At 40.2% G+C, this 18,395-nt stretch overlaps 1 protein-coding gene across 1 annotated transcript; it reads left to right on the forward strand.

Annotated features, from left to right (window-relative positions):
- The first annotated feature begins 4,912 nt into the window (after positions 1-4,912).
- LOC147175662 (uncharacterized) lies at positions 4,913-14,931 on the forward strand. The gene is made up of 5 exons (XM_086073920.1): positions 4,913-5,512; positions 7,447-7,623; positions 9,964-10,173; positions 12,700-12,913; positions 13,675-14,931. Exons 1-5 carry the CDS (start codon positions 5,039-5,041, stop codon positions 13,851-13,853), a joined length of 1,254 nt encoding a protein of 417 aa, XP_085930046.1. The 5' UTR covers positions 4,913-5,038; the 3' UTR covers positions 13,854-14,931.
- The last annotated feature ends 3,464 nt before the right edge of the window (positions 14,932-18,395 follow it).

Consider the following 18,395-nt stretch of genomic DNA (forward strand, 5'->3'; position numbering starts at 1 on the left):
TGTAAAATTTGTAATTAATCGTGAGTTAACTAGTGAAGTCATGCGATTAATTACGATTACACATTTTAATCACCCGACGGCCCTAATTTTTAATGATCTTTTCTTTAAAAAAAAAAAGTTCATTAACTTTTTTTTTTTTTAAAGAAAAGATTATTTAAAAAATAGGGGCAAATTTTACATCTGTTCTAAATGTACAAAAAAATTATAGGTTTTTATACTCTTGTTAACAAAAATGGGAAAAAATGTTAAATAGAAATAGTTCAAATTAATTTTTGACGTCTATAGCTGTCAATGGCAGCGAATGAGTTAATTTCATTTACTGGTATTTGTCCTGACAATAATAATAATAAAAAAAAAAACTTTAAACACTTCTTAGAAAGCGATGTATAAAAAAAGTGAGTTTTTTCAACAGTTTCATAGCAAATGCTCATGAGATTAGGCAATTTAATTCTTGGGTAATGGGTTGAGGCTTCTGTTGCTTTCTTCATCCAGATGAAAGATCTACTCTTATCTCAACTTCCATAAAAGTTTGTTGCCATGCTAATCCCATGCAGTGATGTGTTATTCACGACTGCAGATGGCCGCGGTCCAGGACGTCACTGAGCTTGTAGCATCCGACGTCACTCACTCTCTGACCTTATTACACGGTGTGTGTAACCATGGCAATTCAGTGTTCCTGATGTTCCCAGTCGTCTGGTCCGCTGTGTGTGCGCGTCATCACAGCTCTAGTTTCGTCTGCGCCGCGCGTCATTACCTCACCATGTTGAGCCAGGGTAGGTTGACGGGCAAATTGCCGGTGTCGGATTTTCCTCCGCTGACGTCCGAAAACAATTATTCGAGCAGCGGGAATGCTAAATGTTTGCCCAGTGAATGGAGGGGATCATTGTGTTTATTCAACCATGGTGGCATTTATCCGCCCTTGAGTTAAGTAAGCGAAATATTTTGGCCGTGGTCCAGTGGGACCGTGTGACGTGTGCACAAGAACCCTGAACTGGAACGGCCATGGCACACACAAATGGTGCTGCGTGTTATCATACTTCACACGGCCGACTGCACACGAGACATTCCTTGTGCGCTAACTGGGAAGAAAAACTGCGCAAATAGTTTAACTTTTCACCAATTTACCTAGTGCCTATTTTGACAATGTAAGGAATAGAACGTGTTCTCAACTGCAGGAAATAAAAGTAAATATTTGTCAAAAAATTTAATACTCTTATAGTAAAGTTACAGATATCTGAAAAATCGACTAAAGTAGAGTAACTAAGTACTTGGTAGCCAACAGTTGGTTTGTAGTCTTGCTCCGTTGATTACAGTACCTTGGCCTGTTTTCTTCTTGGCGTAACAAATGAGTCCTACTTTGCATACTATTGAATGCTTTAATGTCATCCACCATGGCAACCGTGAGGCCCTACTGGAATTTTTCCTTTGATGAAGATGATTAAAAAGCTGCTTTTTGTGCTCCTGTTGTTCAAGGCGTAGGATTGTATAAAGAATAACGGAGGGTGACGATTATGTATTCAAATCCTTGGTGGAACCACGATCTCCGTGACCCGCTACGTAATTGCATCTGATTTGCCAGGAATCAAAGCAACAGCGCGCTTGTCAATTCTTTTGTTGAGATGTTTGTGTATAGTGCACTCTGTCCCCTGTTAGAGTGTGTGTGTGTGTGTGTGTGTGGGGGGGGGGGGGGGGGGGGTTAAATATGTTTTTACATCAGACAGGCGAGTCCAAAATTGAATGTGGGCAACTGGAAGACATGCAGTGTAATTGACAAGAAAATTAAGAGGCAGAGAAGATCCCCAATTAGGCTCCTGTAATCGTCACAAAGCAGAGGTTGAATTGCATGCTCTCTTTTTATGTGATGCTGCGCCATGTGTTAAATTAGTACTTGTTTGAAAGATTATAATTACCCAAATGTTGATGGTCATTTCTGTTTGCTCGACTGTGACGTCTCACTTTTAGCTAGGGGGCATTTTGGTGTTTAAATGGAGAATGTTTAATTCTCTTTTGTTGTAGGTTTGTTTTGTGATAAGTGATAAACGACTTGTTTCAAGGCATTTATTGGACACTTTGCCTCTTATTTTGAGGAAAAAAGTGGGTTGCGGTTTTCTTTAATGTTGGTCATCCGGAATGTCATGCAGCTAGCACAGAGGTGGGCAAGGAAATGTAATGCAAAAATGCAGTAATCAACCATTCTTTCCTAAAATAAAAATCGATTTATTAAATTGTCTGCTTACATAATTAGTTCATGGATTTATTGTATGTAATAATAATTTTAAAAATTGTTTTAATAATATACAGTACAAACAATTTAGCATATGGCTTAATCATAGATGTTAAAATGTATTTTACATGTATTAACCTTCTTTTTTTTACGTGGTCTACAAATGAGCTGACCCATATGTCTGTTTTTAAAATCAAATATGGCTGCTGCGCTTAAAGGTCTGCCCACCCACCCATGAGTGAGCAGGTCCTGGCGGTAACTGGATCTGGAGCTTTCAACCTTGACTGTCTACCTACGCGGTTTCGTTGCCGGGGCACCTAGAAACCAGTTAAGATGCAAGCTGGGTCACACCAGTACAGTACAGTTCAGTGAATCCCTGTATATTTTTATATACATTTATATCATAGTTTTGCATTCACAAAGTTGCATATTCACCTTTCTTTAGCCAAATCTCATATAAAAATATAGTTTCCTCGTACCCAGTCCCTATATTGAACTGAGCTTCATTTAGTCCGGCCACAGCTTTGTCTAATTTTCTTTAAGTGCATTGCTGCCATCTTGTGCTATCTAAAGGCATTTACAAACCTTTTATGTATCGTGTGACTATCAATAACGTGGAGATTTTTGCTGTTGTTTCACTCTATACTTACTTACTGTAATGCCCTCGCCATTGGGAAAGGAGAGCCACTAACACATGCAGAGAGAACAATAAAAATATGACGCTAATCCCACTCATTCAAGAGCTGCTGTCGGCCATTGCTGATGCTGCCTCACCAGGCCCCGCCTCTTAAAGGCACAGAAACTACTATACAGCTTTATTAAAAATACTATGCTTGCATTTTCAAGTGGTTTGTTCAGCATTCAAGACTATGCATTTCATTTCAAATAGGAGGTAAATAACAGAGGGTTAATTAAATGACAAAAGCACATCTCACTTCACAAATCAGCACACCATTATTGTTGCATTCCTGCCGCTCTGCGTAGTCTTATGCTCGGCAGGATCTTTCTGTTTAAATTGACCGTCACCATGGTGATGATCCGGCAGCTCGTTAGAATGGAGACAGAACACAGACTCTATGAAATTGATGTCCTCAAGCCTCATGCTCACATTTGCCACCTTATGCTCCAATGTAGCCTGATAATGCAACGTCAAGATGTACTACTCATTAACTTCAATGTGTTCATGAATAAATTCCAATAAAATCCATTCCAAATTTGTATTTTGTTGTATTTTCTGCCTGCTAATTACTAAACATGTCAAGCCTGAAGCCAATATAGAGATTTTGTACAATTTGTACAAACTGCACGTTTTACAGCGGCTCTTTATTGTGGGCAGCCGAGAGCAGCCTGTGGGGTCCAATCATGCTGTTTAATTAGCACCTTGGTCTGCCACACCTGTGAGGTAGATGGATTATCTCGGCAGAGAAGAAGTGCTCACTAACACCATAGAATTCTGAACACTTGAGAGAAATGGGCCTTTTGTGGACTGTATACATGCACATAGATAAAGTTTTAGATCTGTAGATTCATCTCATGAAAAATGGGAGCAAAAGCAAAAACATTGCATTTACATTTTAAGACTTCCCCAATGACCATGTGGCAGGCACACAGACAGTTCACTGGACAGTTTCAAGCTCCCCCATTAACAGTTAACACTGTCCTGTGAAAATACACAGCCCCACATGACTGTTCCAAGATCCCCCCCTTGTCTTGATGTTTCTGTGGAAACCTTTGCAAATGTGGTGCAGGAAACTTTTCTCTGGAGTGTTTCAAACTCCAGCTTTATCAATCCACAGGTAATTCTGTAGAGTAAGTTGTATTCTAAACTGAGTATTTTTGGCCCCTCTCTAAATAGTAAAATTGACACTTGGAAGAGAGTAAAATATTCAACGTGAATTTTACTCAAAGTATTTTTAGTGTGTATGAGAGAATTTGCCTATCACATGGAAAAACAGCAGAGATTTTTTTCACTCAGGTATGTAATTTTTCCAAGGAGAGGTTTTAACTAAATGTATTTATTTAAGTTATACAAGGGTTGAGGAACGAACTCACAACCTTCAGCTTGTGAGACTGCTACTCTACCGCCGGAGCTATGACACTCCTACTGTATGCTTACCCGAGAGGAGACCAAAAACATATTTTTCCTAATTAGGATATTTATTCTTATTATTGCTGTTAAATATCAAAACGGGCATATTTCATTCAATACAATACAGGTAGGCCTCAATGTCAATGTGTGAGAGGAGTAGCCTACTTTTGGTACTGTTACTCTCAGGGAGGGACGGAGAGAGAGAGAGAGAGAGAGAGACAGACAGACAGAGTGAGGGAGAGAAAGAGAGACAGACACACAGAGAGGAAGAAAACGACAGACAGACAGAGAGAGAGACAGACAGAGAGTGATAGAGAGAAAGAGAGACAGACAGACAGAGAGAGGGAGAGAAAGACAGACAGACAGACAGAGACTGAGAGAGAGACAGACAGAGAGAGAGAGAGAAACAGGCAGAGAGAGAGAGAGAAAGACAGACAGAGTGAGAGAGAGAGAGAGACCGACAGAGAGAGAGAGACAGACCGACCGACAGACAGAGAAAGAGAGAGAGAGGGTCAGGGAGAGAGAGAGAGAGAGAGAGAGAGACATGAGTGGAGAAGACGTGAGGGGAGGGAGTGAGAGAGCGAGCGCACATGGCACGTCGCAGGCGGCCAGTGTTTACCCCGCGGGACAGCTTTCTCCCTCCCACTGGCGGACGAAAGGGAGGCCGCTCTCCGACTGGCTCACCTCCAGACACACAACTGCCGCCTCCTCCGCGTCCCCGGGTCATGGACGGCGTGCAGTCTCAACACGTCGGCGTGGAGGAGGCTGAGGACACGTTCCGCGCCCTCGCCTACGACACGGCGCTGAGCACAGTAGTGGCGGTGGCCGTGTACGTGGCGCTCAAAGCCGGCCTGGACGGCGTCCGGCGGTGGCGCGCACGCATCTCGGTGCTCGTCGTGGGCTCGGGTCCCGTGGGGCTGACGGCCGCCCTGGTCGCTGTCCGCTCGGGGAAGGTGCTGAAGCTGACCGTGCTGGACGAGCGCAACCGGAGCGCGCTGCTCTGCCGGCCGCAGCAGATCGCCCTGGACCCGCGCAGCGTGGACTTTCTGCTGGGACTCGGCGTGGACTTTGACAACATGGAGGGATGCTGGCACGACGAGCACTTTTTCACCAGGATGGGCGTGTTCCAGGAGTACCTGCTCAGCATCCTCGAACAGAAGAAGCAGGAGGTGGACGTCAGGGTGCAGCTCGGCAGCAAGGTACTTGCAGCACACACGCTTTTTATATCTATTCATAAGGGTTGTAAACAGTTGGTGCCAACGTATAGCCTGCTTAATTTTTCGTACGCTGCCCCACTAAATTGTTGATTGACCACAATTAATGTGCTAAACTTTTTGCAACATTCTATACAAAATTTTCTTGACCCCCCCCCCCCACCCACACACACACACACACACACTGTTGTAATAATGACATCATCATGGTGACACCTGTTCTCATCCCAGTCCAAAGAAATAAGGAGGATTTGGCGTGGATTGGATAGCGTGTGCAAAAATGGATGAATGAAAGCATTGCTCACTGAATATTTGTGTCATGGTTGCAGACCAGAGACTTATTGTTTGTGTCCATCTCTCCGCCTCATTAAACAGCAATGCTTGCATTCTAAACCCGCACATGACCTTGTTGCACGTCCACATTCCACATTGGCGCCGATCATATTGCAAGGTGAAGCGAGACAGACTTCCGAAGTTCTGTTAAAAATAAATAAATAAATAAAGTTAGTTTGCATTAATGTCCCATCGCCTTCGTAGGGGATACAGACCATCCATAGAGAGATAATAATAATAATAATAATAATAATAATAATATAATAATAATAATAATAATAATAATAATAATAATAATAATAATAATAATAATAATAAAGCCTTTACAAATAGCTTTATCAGTTTAAACTAATCCAAATATTGGTGTCAAGGAAATAAGTTGTAATGAGTGGAGACATATTCATTCATTTAGAAATAAGTAGTGCTTTGCTGCCATGATGTGGCATCTCTAGGCAATAACAAACCTTTTTAGTGGCATGTCACTTAATTGAGGGTTCACACTATTTGTGGCATGGGCTCAATCCTTATCACTAGAAAAAGTGCCTTCCCGCCATCTTGAAGCATCTTGATAGCAAGGAACTATGTTGAAATGAGTTGAGGAGTTTCACTTAGGCAAAAGACGTGCTTTGCCACCAGCTTGTGAGATCTGCAGGCAATATTGTGACACATAATTATAAGTGTTTGCATTAGTGGTGGGAATCTTTGAATGTCTCACGATTCGATTTAATATCGATTTTTGGGTCTGCGATTTGATTCAGAATCAATTTTTGACAATGATTTTTGCTTCAATCTATAGATGTGCAAGGAATTGTAATGATCTACTCCAGTCTGACTCGCTAATGCTAATTAGCGCGCTACTCGCGGCACTTTTATCACTCAAAAGAACGGCTCCACGCTGCAAAAAACAACTTTTATTGGAATAACTTGATCGTGACTTTTTCCTTCTACTCTCTAATGTGGCTACAACTTAACAGTGTATTAGACTGCGTGGAACCACACTGCCCCTCAGTGGCCAAACCGGGTACAACATGAACAGCGCTCCAAATAAAGGCACACACAGATAAAGGCAAGACGATCAAATCGATTTTGGGACATTTAAAATAGATTCTGAATCGTACTAAATGAGAATCAATTTTTTGGGCACACCCCTAATTTGCATGTAGACCCTTTTGTTGAATTTGTGGCCCCGTGTAGACATAAGGGGTCGTCAAGGATTTTAATAATAAAGGTTGACGAGAGAGATGATTGATGTCAAGGAAGAATTACATCTTTATTATTTTCTGCATTTGGGGAGGAGCTAAGGTTGACCTTAGAAAGTGACAGAGTCATGGCTGCAGGTTTATGTCCCTTGCTCTCAATGACATCAGCATTTCGCCAACCTCTAATTGGTTTAATGAGCAAAACTTGTTGCAGCCAAGTTTGACTAGCAAAACTGTAACAGTCTTCATACATAAGTCATTCAATGTTAGTTTTTTTTTGGTCACGTTAATAGATAAACACTAATTGTGATGTTGTATGTTGCATTTTTTAAAATTATAATAACATAAGATTCTATAAATGCAATTGGGGTGTGTTTTCCCTTCTAGTTCACAGAGGATTACCTGCGGCGTATCCCAGCGAGCGAGTGGCCACGCGTGATTGTGGTGGCTGACGGCTCGTGCGGCGACTCCTGTTCCGTCTTGGGCCTCAGCTCCGACTACACAGTAGAGTCGTGCCACGCCTACGGAGCCAACGCCAGCATCGAGAGGCTGGACCAGAGACAGGTGCAATAAACTAACGCGAGCACAAACAAACTGAAGTGTACGGAGGCGCGGGAAGTAATCAGAAACAGGATATAGCCGGATATTAAAAAGACCATAAAGCCACAATTTGAGCAAACAGGCAATAACAAAAGCGGTGAGGAATATAAAGAGTCCTGTTAGCATGTCAGCAAAAAAATATTTGTCTTTCTGACAAGAGCAGTTCTTCTGATGGGGGTGGATAATGGCTTTTTATTTGCAATGCCCATCATGTATTTCCCAGCTAAGCTAATATGAAATACAGGCAGTAATATATTGATTTTCATCTTATTTTATACGGCATGCTGTGTGGGTTCTCATTACAGTGCATATAAGAAGTCAAGACCCATGATCAAATCCTAGGTTTTCTCTTTTTGCCCCATCAATGTGACCTAGAATCTGTACAGCTCAATTGAAAGATCAATGACATATTTTCAAGAAGGGAAGATAAATAATAAGAAATAATAAGAAAATATTCAACTGAGATAATATGGTTGCGCAAGTGTGCACACCCTCTTTTAACTGGAATGTGTTCAGATTCAACCAATCAAATTCAAACTCATGTTTAATGGGAGTCAGCACACACCTGCCACCATTTACAATGTCTCTGATTAACCCCAAATAAAATTCAGCTGTTCAAGTAGGGTTTCCCATGACTTTTCTTTTCTTTTTTGCTTTCCCACAAAAACCTGAAGGTTTTGTGCTATCACTGGGTGCTATTTTGAACTGGTCATAATTCCCTCCACTTTGACTAAGGCTTCAGCTCCAGCTGAAGAAAAACAATGAGAATAAATGGTGTTCTGTTAGGGTGAGCATGTTGTGTTTGCACCAAACATACCTTTTGGATTTATGGCCAAAAAGTTGGTTTCATTCATTAGACCATGCCAAAATGTTATTTTATATATTCAAATTTGAGCTAAAACCCAGTTATAAGAGGGTGTGCACACTTGTGCAACCACATCATTTTAGTTTATTTTTACTTCCCCTCTTAAAATATTTTGATTTGGTTTTTTTACTTGTGCAGGTCACATTAATCAATCTCATTTCCTTATATCATAAACCCCCCGCATTTGAACAGGGGTGTGTAGACTTTTAATATATCCACCGTACATGCTGAGTCACAGTCTCTCTTACTATTTGATGCCATCCTAACTATTCACATCACGTCCTCCAAACATGGAGGTCGTGTGGCCTCCTCTTGCTTTGTGCCCCCCCCCCCCCCCGCGCCCCCCTCCAGGCTTGTTTCCTGTTCTGATTGAATTTGCCTCCCAAGATATGACCCGGCTGGCCTCGCTCACTGTCCTTCCCCATCCCTGTCCCTTTCCCCATCATCTTGCCATCCGCTAAATGCTGTTTGATCCCACTTGGCTGTTTTATGTCACTACAAGGGAGATGGATCAATTCCGGCTGGAGGGAGGTTGTAATGTTGTAGTGTTGAACTGAAAGGGATCCATCATAAGCAGAGACGAGGAGTTCGTGTACTGGATGTTCTCTACTTTATCACCGCATCGAGCTCGTACATGCAAAGGGCTTCCTTCGCCACATATATGGTCCAAATGAGGGGGTTCTCAAACTTTTTGTGTTGAAGGATCCCTTAGCGGAGGCATTGTGCCGTGGAACACTTTATAATCCCAACATCAATTAACTCATTCACTGCTACGGATGTTTATAACTGTCAACTGGAATCCAACCAATGATTTCGATGCAACAGCGCCTTTAAAGACAATAAAAATGGTTTCACGTATTCAATCTCAATGAAAAGGAACCCCGACTGTCATAACAAGTTTGCGCTATATTATTTATTTGGTTGTTACTAACATAACCATGGGATTCATTTTTCAAAAATAATTTCTGGTTTAATACATTTTGTAGAAACTTTATCTGAACGTACGCCTCCATTGTTATTTACGTCGCAACGCATTGAGTGCGTAGTGACGTAGAATGGCGGCAGGCTCTCTGCCGAGCGATGTCAAACGCTTATAAAGAAAGCAAGGTAAGCCTCCGTAGCGTTCCTAAATATATTAAAATATATTAAACTGGAAATGATTTTGGAAAAATGAATCTCATAGTTATGTTAGTACCAACCAAACAAATACTTGTCATGACAGCCAGGGCAGCTCTGCTTACCTATTCCAGATTTTGTATTCCTGCCATAGCTCGAAAGTGGCTCTGGATCTTCACCCTGTCTTCCTGATGAAGTCATAGGCAGAGAAACTCACTGTGGGGGGATGTTACGTAAATGAGACCCTCAGTTACTATTGCAGTCAGTTCCCCGGTTGAGATTTTGTGCGACTTGTCCTTATTGTGTCGCCATCTTGTCGTCAGGTTCCCACTCCGGAGATCCGCGCCCACAGTCTCTACTTCGACTTGTCCGCGTACGGTATGGAAGCCCCGAGGGAGCACCGCAACACCGCGGCCAAGCCGGGCTTCCACTTGAAGATCTACGGCACCTTCAGGAACCGCTACATGGCCCTTGCGTGTCCCGCCTCCGACGGCAGGATGGTCCGCTTCCTCAGGCATACGGCAAACTCCTCGGTGAGTTACTAGTACTCTTTGTCCTCACACTAGTAGAATGATTAGAGTGCTGTAGTAGTATGACTGTGTCATACTAATAATGTTTTTTTCACTACTATGGCTAGTCGGTCCAAAAAAACTTTGACAAGCACACTAGAATACTACTACTACTACTGCACTAGTAGAATGCTTTATTTGCACCAGTAGTTTTCTATTGCAAGTGCCTTGTGGAAGGCAGTAGTGGAAAAACATTACAAGTATGCTCTGTCTTAATTAGTCGGACAGTTTAATGCACTAGTTGAATGGCTAAGGTGCACTAGTGGTACAACTGTCTTATTGTAGAAGGTAGTAGTGCAAAACTATTAAGACAATATAGTGCACTCATAGGATGAGTAGTAGTACTTACTAGTAATATTTTGCCACTACTAGTGCCTAGTTGAAGGCAGTAGTGAGAAATAAAAGTTATGTCCGCTCTTTTTGGTATACTAGGAAACTACAAGTTACTAGTGTGGCAAAACTGCGCAGTGTACATTAGTTGACAACTCTGTGCTACTAGTACTACTAATGTCATTATAACATTTTGACAGATAACATCCAGTGCTTCACTAGTAGTAGTAATATGGCACATATGTCACACACAGAGGTGGTCTTCCTGTTTGGCAAACACAGCAAATTCGCTATTCTTTCAGTCTTAATTCATACACTTAAAAAACAAACACAAACACTGAACACTTCATGCGATGGACTATTTCATCTTTTCGGCAAAATGGTAAACTATATCAGATGACGTTATCGATTACAGAAAAAGTGTTGATAGGAGATTAAGAGGAAATAGGCAAATTTTCTCAAATTCTTATTTTTTAGTTGATGATAAATAGGAATAGGCCTATTCAAAATCTTTACAGTTCACAGATGTGGGGTTTGTCTTGGCCCCCAAATGTCACCAAATACGCACTCACCAAACATCAGAGCCATGTTTACGGAAGGTGCTCTAGGTATTCAACACCTTGCACTCAGCGGATGGACCATGCTCATGGCAGAGTCCATTAGAGAGTGAGAGAGAGAGAGAGAGAGAGAGAGAGAGAGAGAGAGAGAGAGAGAGAGAGAGAGAGAGAGAGAGAGAGAGAGAGAGAGTCTGTGCATGCACTCAAGTGTGTAAGTGTGTACTTTTTGTGTGTGTGGCCGCAGCATACATGCACTCGGGTACATGGCAAGGCCAACCTTGTTGCTACGTGGGCGTCCATTCACTTGCCGTGTAGCGTTACTTGGTAACAGATGCCTGCGGCAGTTTGCGTGAAAGAAAACATTCAGCGTCACTGAACAGGAGGGGAGTGAGCGAGGTTTGGTTGGTGCGGCCATTACTCTTGAATGGGGAATTGTTCATCTTCAGGGCTTTGATGACCCGCCACTGATTCCAAGTCATCAACTTTACAAAATCTGAATGACCCATCTAGTATTTATACATTTTTGAATTGTTTTAGCTGTGTTCATGCTAATGAAACTTCTAATTTTCTCATTTCCAACTTTAGGTCTTTAAAGAAATCAACATAGTGGTACTTTGATTCACGAATGACTAGGGATGTCCCGCTAACGGCAATATCGTGATATCGTCAATATCGTGATATAGATGTCAAAAATTAATGTGAACTATTTCTATTAGTTTAATATTTTTTCATTTCATTAAAAATTTTTATGAAAACCTGTACATTTATAACAGATATAAAATGTGTGATTGATCGTGAGTTATTGAAGTCATGCGATTAATTACGATTACAAATTGTAATCGTCTGACACCCCTTATTTAAATTTTTTTTTTTTAATTAGGGGCGTCAGGCGATAATTTTTTTCAATTGTAATTAATCACATGACTTCACTAGTTAACTAACGATTAATCACAAATTTTATATCTGTTCTGAATGTACAATAAAAAATTCTAGATTTTCATACTTTTGTAAACAAAAGTGGAAAAAAAATGTAACTAATAAAAATAGTTCAAATGAATTTTTGACGTCTGTAGCCGTCAATGGCAGTGAATTAGTTAAAAATGCCATGACATCAATTAACATTTTTTTGTTTTTGTTTGTGCAGTTTCAGCACCCTCTGGTGGTTAGATTATTAGTGTGGTTTAATTTCACTGTGAACTACAGACAATGATACTATGCGCCACTGAACCAATAGGATCACGTGACAATAAAATGACTGGCCAACTATATACTTTGTTACTGCTGTTACTATGTACAAAAACACAATATTGTGCTCCCCCCCCCCCCAATAATAGATTGTTTTTAAACAATATTGTGTTTACTTTTTACATTATTGCAAGCATTTTTTATTTTGCTAACCTCCACATATTATCGAAATAATAATGTAACATTCATATTGTGATAATATCGCTAGAAGCAGCCATAAGGTCGTATTTGAACTCCCACCTTGCATACAAGTTTTTATTCAATTGTATCTCTACCTTGCTAAAAAAAAAAAATCCTCGAGAGACTTATTGTCCAAAATGTCCTTTTAAGGAGCATCTTTCTTTCTTTGCTCGGTCAGATCATGAAGAACATTTTCCACCAGTCCTTCAACGCGTACAAGACGGACATCGAGCCGCGGCTGAACGACGTGACGCTCTACCACATGCAGTGCAGCCGCCGCCTCTTCGAGATCCAGATGTCGCACCGACGCGTCAGCGCCGCCTACATCGAGGGGGACAACGTCGCCGTCACCGTGGAGGGAGAGGCCGCCCGCGTCCTCAACTTTGACACGGGTACGACACACCATCATGTCCTAAAAGGAGATATACACTACTCTTTAAAAAAAAAAAGGGATATTGAGATTTGGGGTGAAATTAATGTGAGCTCTGTAAACGTTGAATACATTTTTGAATGTCTAACTGCAGCGTCAGTTTCTGGCATGTGGGGCCAATGTTTCAGTGTTTTAATACCTTTTTGGATCCATGAAAATTTCCAAGGCCTCTCTGTGACTCTTCCAGTCTCTTTGTTGCAACCTGTCAATGACACTATAAGCTCACTAGCCATAGGGATTTTGATTACATTTTATTAATAGCGATTGCTAACCATATACAAAATCTTCTTTTCCCATAGAAATGAATAGAAATGCCATCAATCCGTATCAGCCTCCTAAAAAATAACAAAACATTGTAGCATTTTTTTTAAAATAAGGAAAATAGCACTTTATGATTTTGTACTTCGTTAACATAATTAAGTGAAATGTAAATAATGAAGCCGTTTGTGCATCATGATTTAAAACAATATCATTCATTGTGCTGTTCCTTTTTATATGCACGCCTTGGCCACTTGGGGGCAGTATAAAACAAGCAGACGGTTATACATGAGATGGTCACAAATTCACAAGTATGCAGTAATATAGTCATTTTCAAAGATGATAACACACTCGACATTAACAAAATTACCATAGTTCATTCATTCAATATTTATTGTGGAATTTCCAGCAGAATGCGTTGATCAAATAAATTGTGATTATTACAAACTCCATATTGTCCTCTAGGCTGCGGGGTGAATCTAGGCCTGCGAGGCCTGGAGTCCATGGGCACATTCATCTATCGCACGGCCACCGCCGTGGACCAGCACGACGTCCTGGACGCCCTCTCGGCTAAGATGCAACACTCCAAACAAGTGGCTCGCACCTTCAAGCAGACGGGCCTGACTGAGTCCATGTATGCCTGACATTGGCTGTTTGGATGGATGGTGCACACTGTGTCCACCTAGTGGTCACAGAGAGAAAGTAACGCCAAATGAGTAGACCACCTCAAAGCGCACTGTAATGATTGTCTGATGTCTTTGCTAGAATAGCATATTTTCGTGTGATGGATTGTATCCTTTTTTCATACTCAATGTAAAAATGATGATGTAAAAACTACGCTAACCAACTAAATAATTTATTACGTGCCAATCACATGCTTTAAACTTGCCAGTTTTTTCAGTTCCTACAAAGTCACAGAGAAAATTATCCATAGATTGTGATTCTGTTGAAAAGAGTAAATGCCTCCTGCTCTGACTCCAGCTCAAGAGTCTCAACGTCTCCAATTGCACCAGATAAAGTCACTAGAGATTTTTTTATAGTTGCTTAAAAAAAAAAAAGTCACCAGATGGGATTAAAAAGTGGCTAAAAACAGCTACAAAGTCCCAAGTTTTTCCCAGGTTCATACTGTGCCCCCCTTTAAGGAGTAGACCTTGAGCATCTTTTTTTTGCTTTATTTTTGTTGTTTCTTTTTCATCTAAAAAAAAAAAACTCAGGGTGCTGAAAAGCGACCCGCCGGCCTTCCCGTGTCCCACTCTGTCGGTCATTGTTGTTTTCATGTTTTTGGATGAGTTGTAACTGGGCCAATTGCCTTTTTAGGGATCAGTAAAGTAATCTAAATCTGAATCTGAAGTTGACAACACAAGCCAGTGAGTACAGTATGACTCCTGCTTTGACTGCAGCTGTGAGGGAGTGTCAAGAGTTTCTACAAAAATGTCCTTTTAAGACCCGGCTTCAACGCACCCCACAGGCGAGGGGGCGGGGTGATGCAACAAGACATGACTGCCCTCTCAAACAGATTGATTTTCAGCAAATTGAGGGTGGTAAAAAAAAAAAAAAGGTTCTGTCATTCTTGAGTATTTTAATAAAGAAAAAAAACCACGTCTTTATTAAGAAAAGTCATATTGATTATGTGAATAATCCCGTGTCAGTAAAGGTGATGTCATATCAGTGTGATTAAATTATTTTATTATGGAGCGAATTTAATAAAATCCTTGCATTAGTCTTTGTTCTTAATCAATCATTTTAGTAGCAGCCATAACATTTTTAAATTACTTACTTATTTCTCAGTGGCTCACTTTACGTCTTAGGTCTTTTTCTGTGTCCTCCCCACCAGCTCCAGGAATTTTTGTACCACCGTTTAATAGTTTATAGAGCGTTGCTGTCCTCTAGTGTTGTCTTTGAATAGCACAACATGAATACGTGACAAGCTCTCTTGCCCACATCACCACTATTCAAATCACCTATGAATGAACACAATCATAATCAGCCGACATGTTTTTTTTTTTTTAATGTATTGGTCAATTTACTTTGAAAGCAATGGATGTCATTCGGGTGCTTTGTCAATGCTATGACTTTAAAGCAGTTTTGATATTAAAATTGTATTTTATTTGTAAGTGATATGTATTCTACGGCCTAAAGGACAACACAACCCCCAAATTATTGAATTTAACTTAATTTTCTGTAGTTAGCTGTGCACACTCAACCAAATCACACTAATCCGTATCACAACTGGTAATGTGTATTGAGATGAGCTTCCAATCTCTGGGTTTTTAAAATAAGTCAAAAACAATATTGCAGATTTGCACAAGGCTGCGAGTGGGCCCAAAACTTGTTTCCTCCTTTGCACCTTTAACATCAATGTAGTAAACAAATCAGAATCATCCCAAATTGTACTAATGTTTGTCTCATCTAATGAAGAAAGCCTCATTTATGGGCCAGTTTGACCCGTAGGTCAACAGGTTTGACCTTTAAGATGGCCTGTTGCTTTACTACAAGGCCTCTCATTACGTAGATTAGACGCAATAATGACAACATCTTCTATCCTTGCATATAATTAACAGCGGGGGGTGGAGGTGGGTGGCGAAGGTTGAAGGACAACTTGATCAATTGTGGAATGACAAGTTGGTAAATGAATTAGATTGGCCAACGGGGACCACGGGCTGTGATCAATGACAAATGTTAAGCGGACTGAATGCATGTGAGACTCAATTACTTTGTACTTATTTGACTCAAGTCTTAGTTTGGCATTAGTTTGGGACCCTAAACTGGAAATTCAACACATTTGTTGGACCCAAAATGCCTGGTACATGCTTCCTTCCTGCCACAGGGGGGCAGTGTTTGCCAATAAAAAAAGCTTCCACATTGGCTAACACAGTCAGGCAACGAAACTTTGTCAAGCGCAATAATAATAATAATAATAATAATAATAATAATAATAATAATAATAATAATAATGATAATAAATTCATACAGAAAAATGACAAGATTGGAATGCAGCAAATACAATCGGAATAAATACTTTGCGATTATTTTACATTAAGTATTCTGGTTTTTGTTGTTGTTAATAAATGGTATTTTGTTAAAAAGATTTAAGACTTGTCCTTACCAAATTGTGAGCGTTTCACTTTAGTCCTTTGTTATATGATAAACCCTCATTAATGATATTTCTGTTATAAAGGAAAACTCGTAATAACAGCAGGATCAGAGATTAAACAAAATGGACACGGCGAGCTTCAAGAGCCTCAACTTGGCAAACAGTGAGCCAACAAATAGGCTACTTACAATGCAAATCCATTTTGTAACTATTGTTCTGTAGATAGATGGATGGATGTTTGGAATTACTGTATTTTTATGACTACACATATTGCAAAAAGGTGGCTGTTTTTTGTATTGTACTTTGATATCACTTAAAATAAGTATCCACTTATACTTAGGGCTAATAAATGCTTTAAACATGGTTGTCAAACACTTTGACTTGATCTTTCCAAATAGTGAGCTACTCATTTTTGCTCTTTCTTATAAATGTGTGCAATTTAAAAATTATATATATTTCTTTGTGATTTTTATTCCAATATATTAGAACTATATGGAATTTTAATATTATATTTTTATAAATGCTATCTATTTTTTCTTTAATTTTTCATTGGCTGGGTACAGTGAGGTGGCGACAGTCCATTTTGACTAAACTTCATAAAACGTTATCCAATATGGTTCCTTACTTATCAAAGGCTCCAAAAAGAAAACCAAAATTAAATAGAGAAAAATGAACTATGAATTAGTCAATAAAAAGTATGGTATGATATTTCTTGGCCTTTAACATTCAACTTCATATGAACTAAACAGTAAACACCCATCATGAATGAATGAAGATGTCATTGTCAGCCTTCTTTGCTCGTTTGAGAAGACGCGAGCGGAGGATGCCAGCACGGCCCGGCATCGACGGGCCTTCACTCGCCGTCTGACAGGCAGACAAGAAGTCACTGTCACATGACTTGGATATCGGCACCTTGTCCGATGCGCAACGAGGGCCGCCTTGTCTCTGCTGCCTGCACAAACAAATCGGACACACAAAGAAAGCAATTCATGATGCCATTCATGTCAGTCACAATATGTGTGTCATGGAGTGACGCTTAATGCTCATTTTCAATTTTGACTCGGGTCAAGAATGTTCTCATGATAACTGTCTATATTCAATTAGGAAACAGTGTGTAGATCTTTAAAAATATATTAATACTGTAGCTGCTTTGGCGAAAAACATAGTCACAGAAAATGAGCAGGCAACCTCTGACCTCTGTATGACTTTCTTACCCTTATGTTTTGTAGGTTTTTTATTTTTTACTCGTTCACTGTTTCAAGATTCCCCAATAACCCTTTTCAGAACAACAGGTGTATGTTTCAAGGCGACCTCTGCAAATGTGGTGGAGACATAGGCAGTTCTCTGAAGTGTTTCAAGCTCCCTTGTAAACATGCACCCTCCCTCCTGTTCCATAAGAAATACCGTACACATGTTTATGGCTCGGACACTTTCACAGTTTCAAGACTCCCTCCATTACAACAGTTGTACTTTATTCAACACACACACACTAGTAAATCTAAAATCCATTTTGGGGTAGTCATGGGTCAAATCTGGCCCACAACAGCCTCACTGCACACTCTATATACTACAGTATGGATATAAAAAGTCTACACACCCCTGTTCAAATGTCAGGTTTTTATGATTAAACACAAACATTTTCACCATCAATCTAACCTTAAACCTTTACAACTAAATTGGAAAAAAAAGTAGATTGTCAATTAAAATAATGTGGTTGCACCAGTGTGCACACCCTCTTATAACTGGGATGTGCCTGTGTTTCATCAGACCATAACACACTGATATTGTATTGATTATTATTATTTTTTTTTAAATAGAGTTAGATGACGCCATGTTTTTTGGGCCTCTGCACCTTGAGTGAGTCAAGGTGGAGAAATAGCAGTCAGTGTTAGCAGAACAGCTGAACTTTATCTGGGGTTAATCAGAGGATCTTTAAATGGCAGCAAGTGTGTGTGCTGACTCACATTTAACACAAGTTTGAATGTGGTTGACTAATTCTGAATACTACATTCCTCAGTTAATAGAAGGCGTGCACACTAGTGAATAAATATGAAAAACCTGCACATGTTATAGGTAACAATACTGGTGGAAG

Source organism: Leptonotus elevatus, chromosome 4 (assembly GCF_054856555.1).
Source record: "Leptonotus elevatus isolate MCC_2025b chromosome 4, RoL_Lele_1.0, whole genome shotgun sequence".
In the NCBI taxonomy this organism is placed as follows: Eukaryota; Metazoa; Chordata; class Actinopteri; order Syngnathiformes; family Syngnathidae; genus Leptonotus; species Leptonotus elevatus.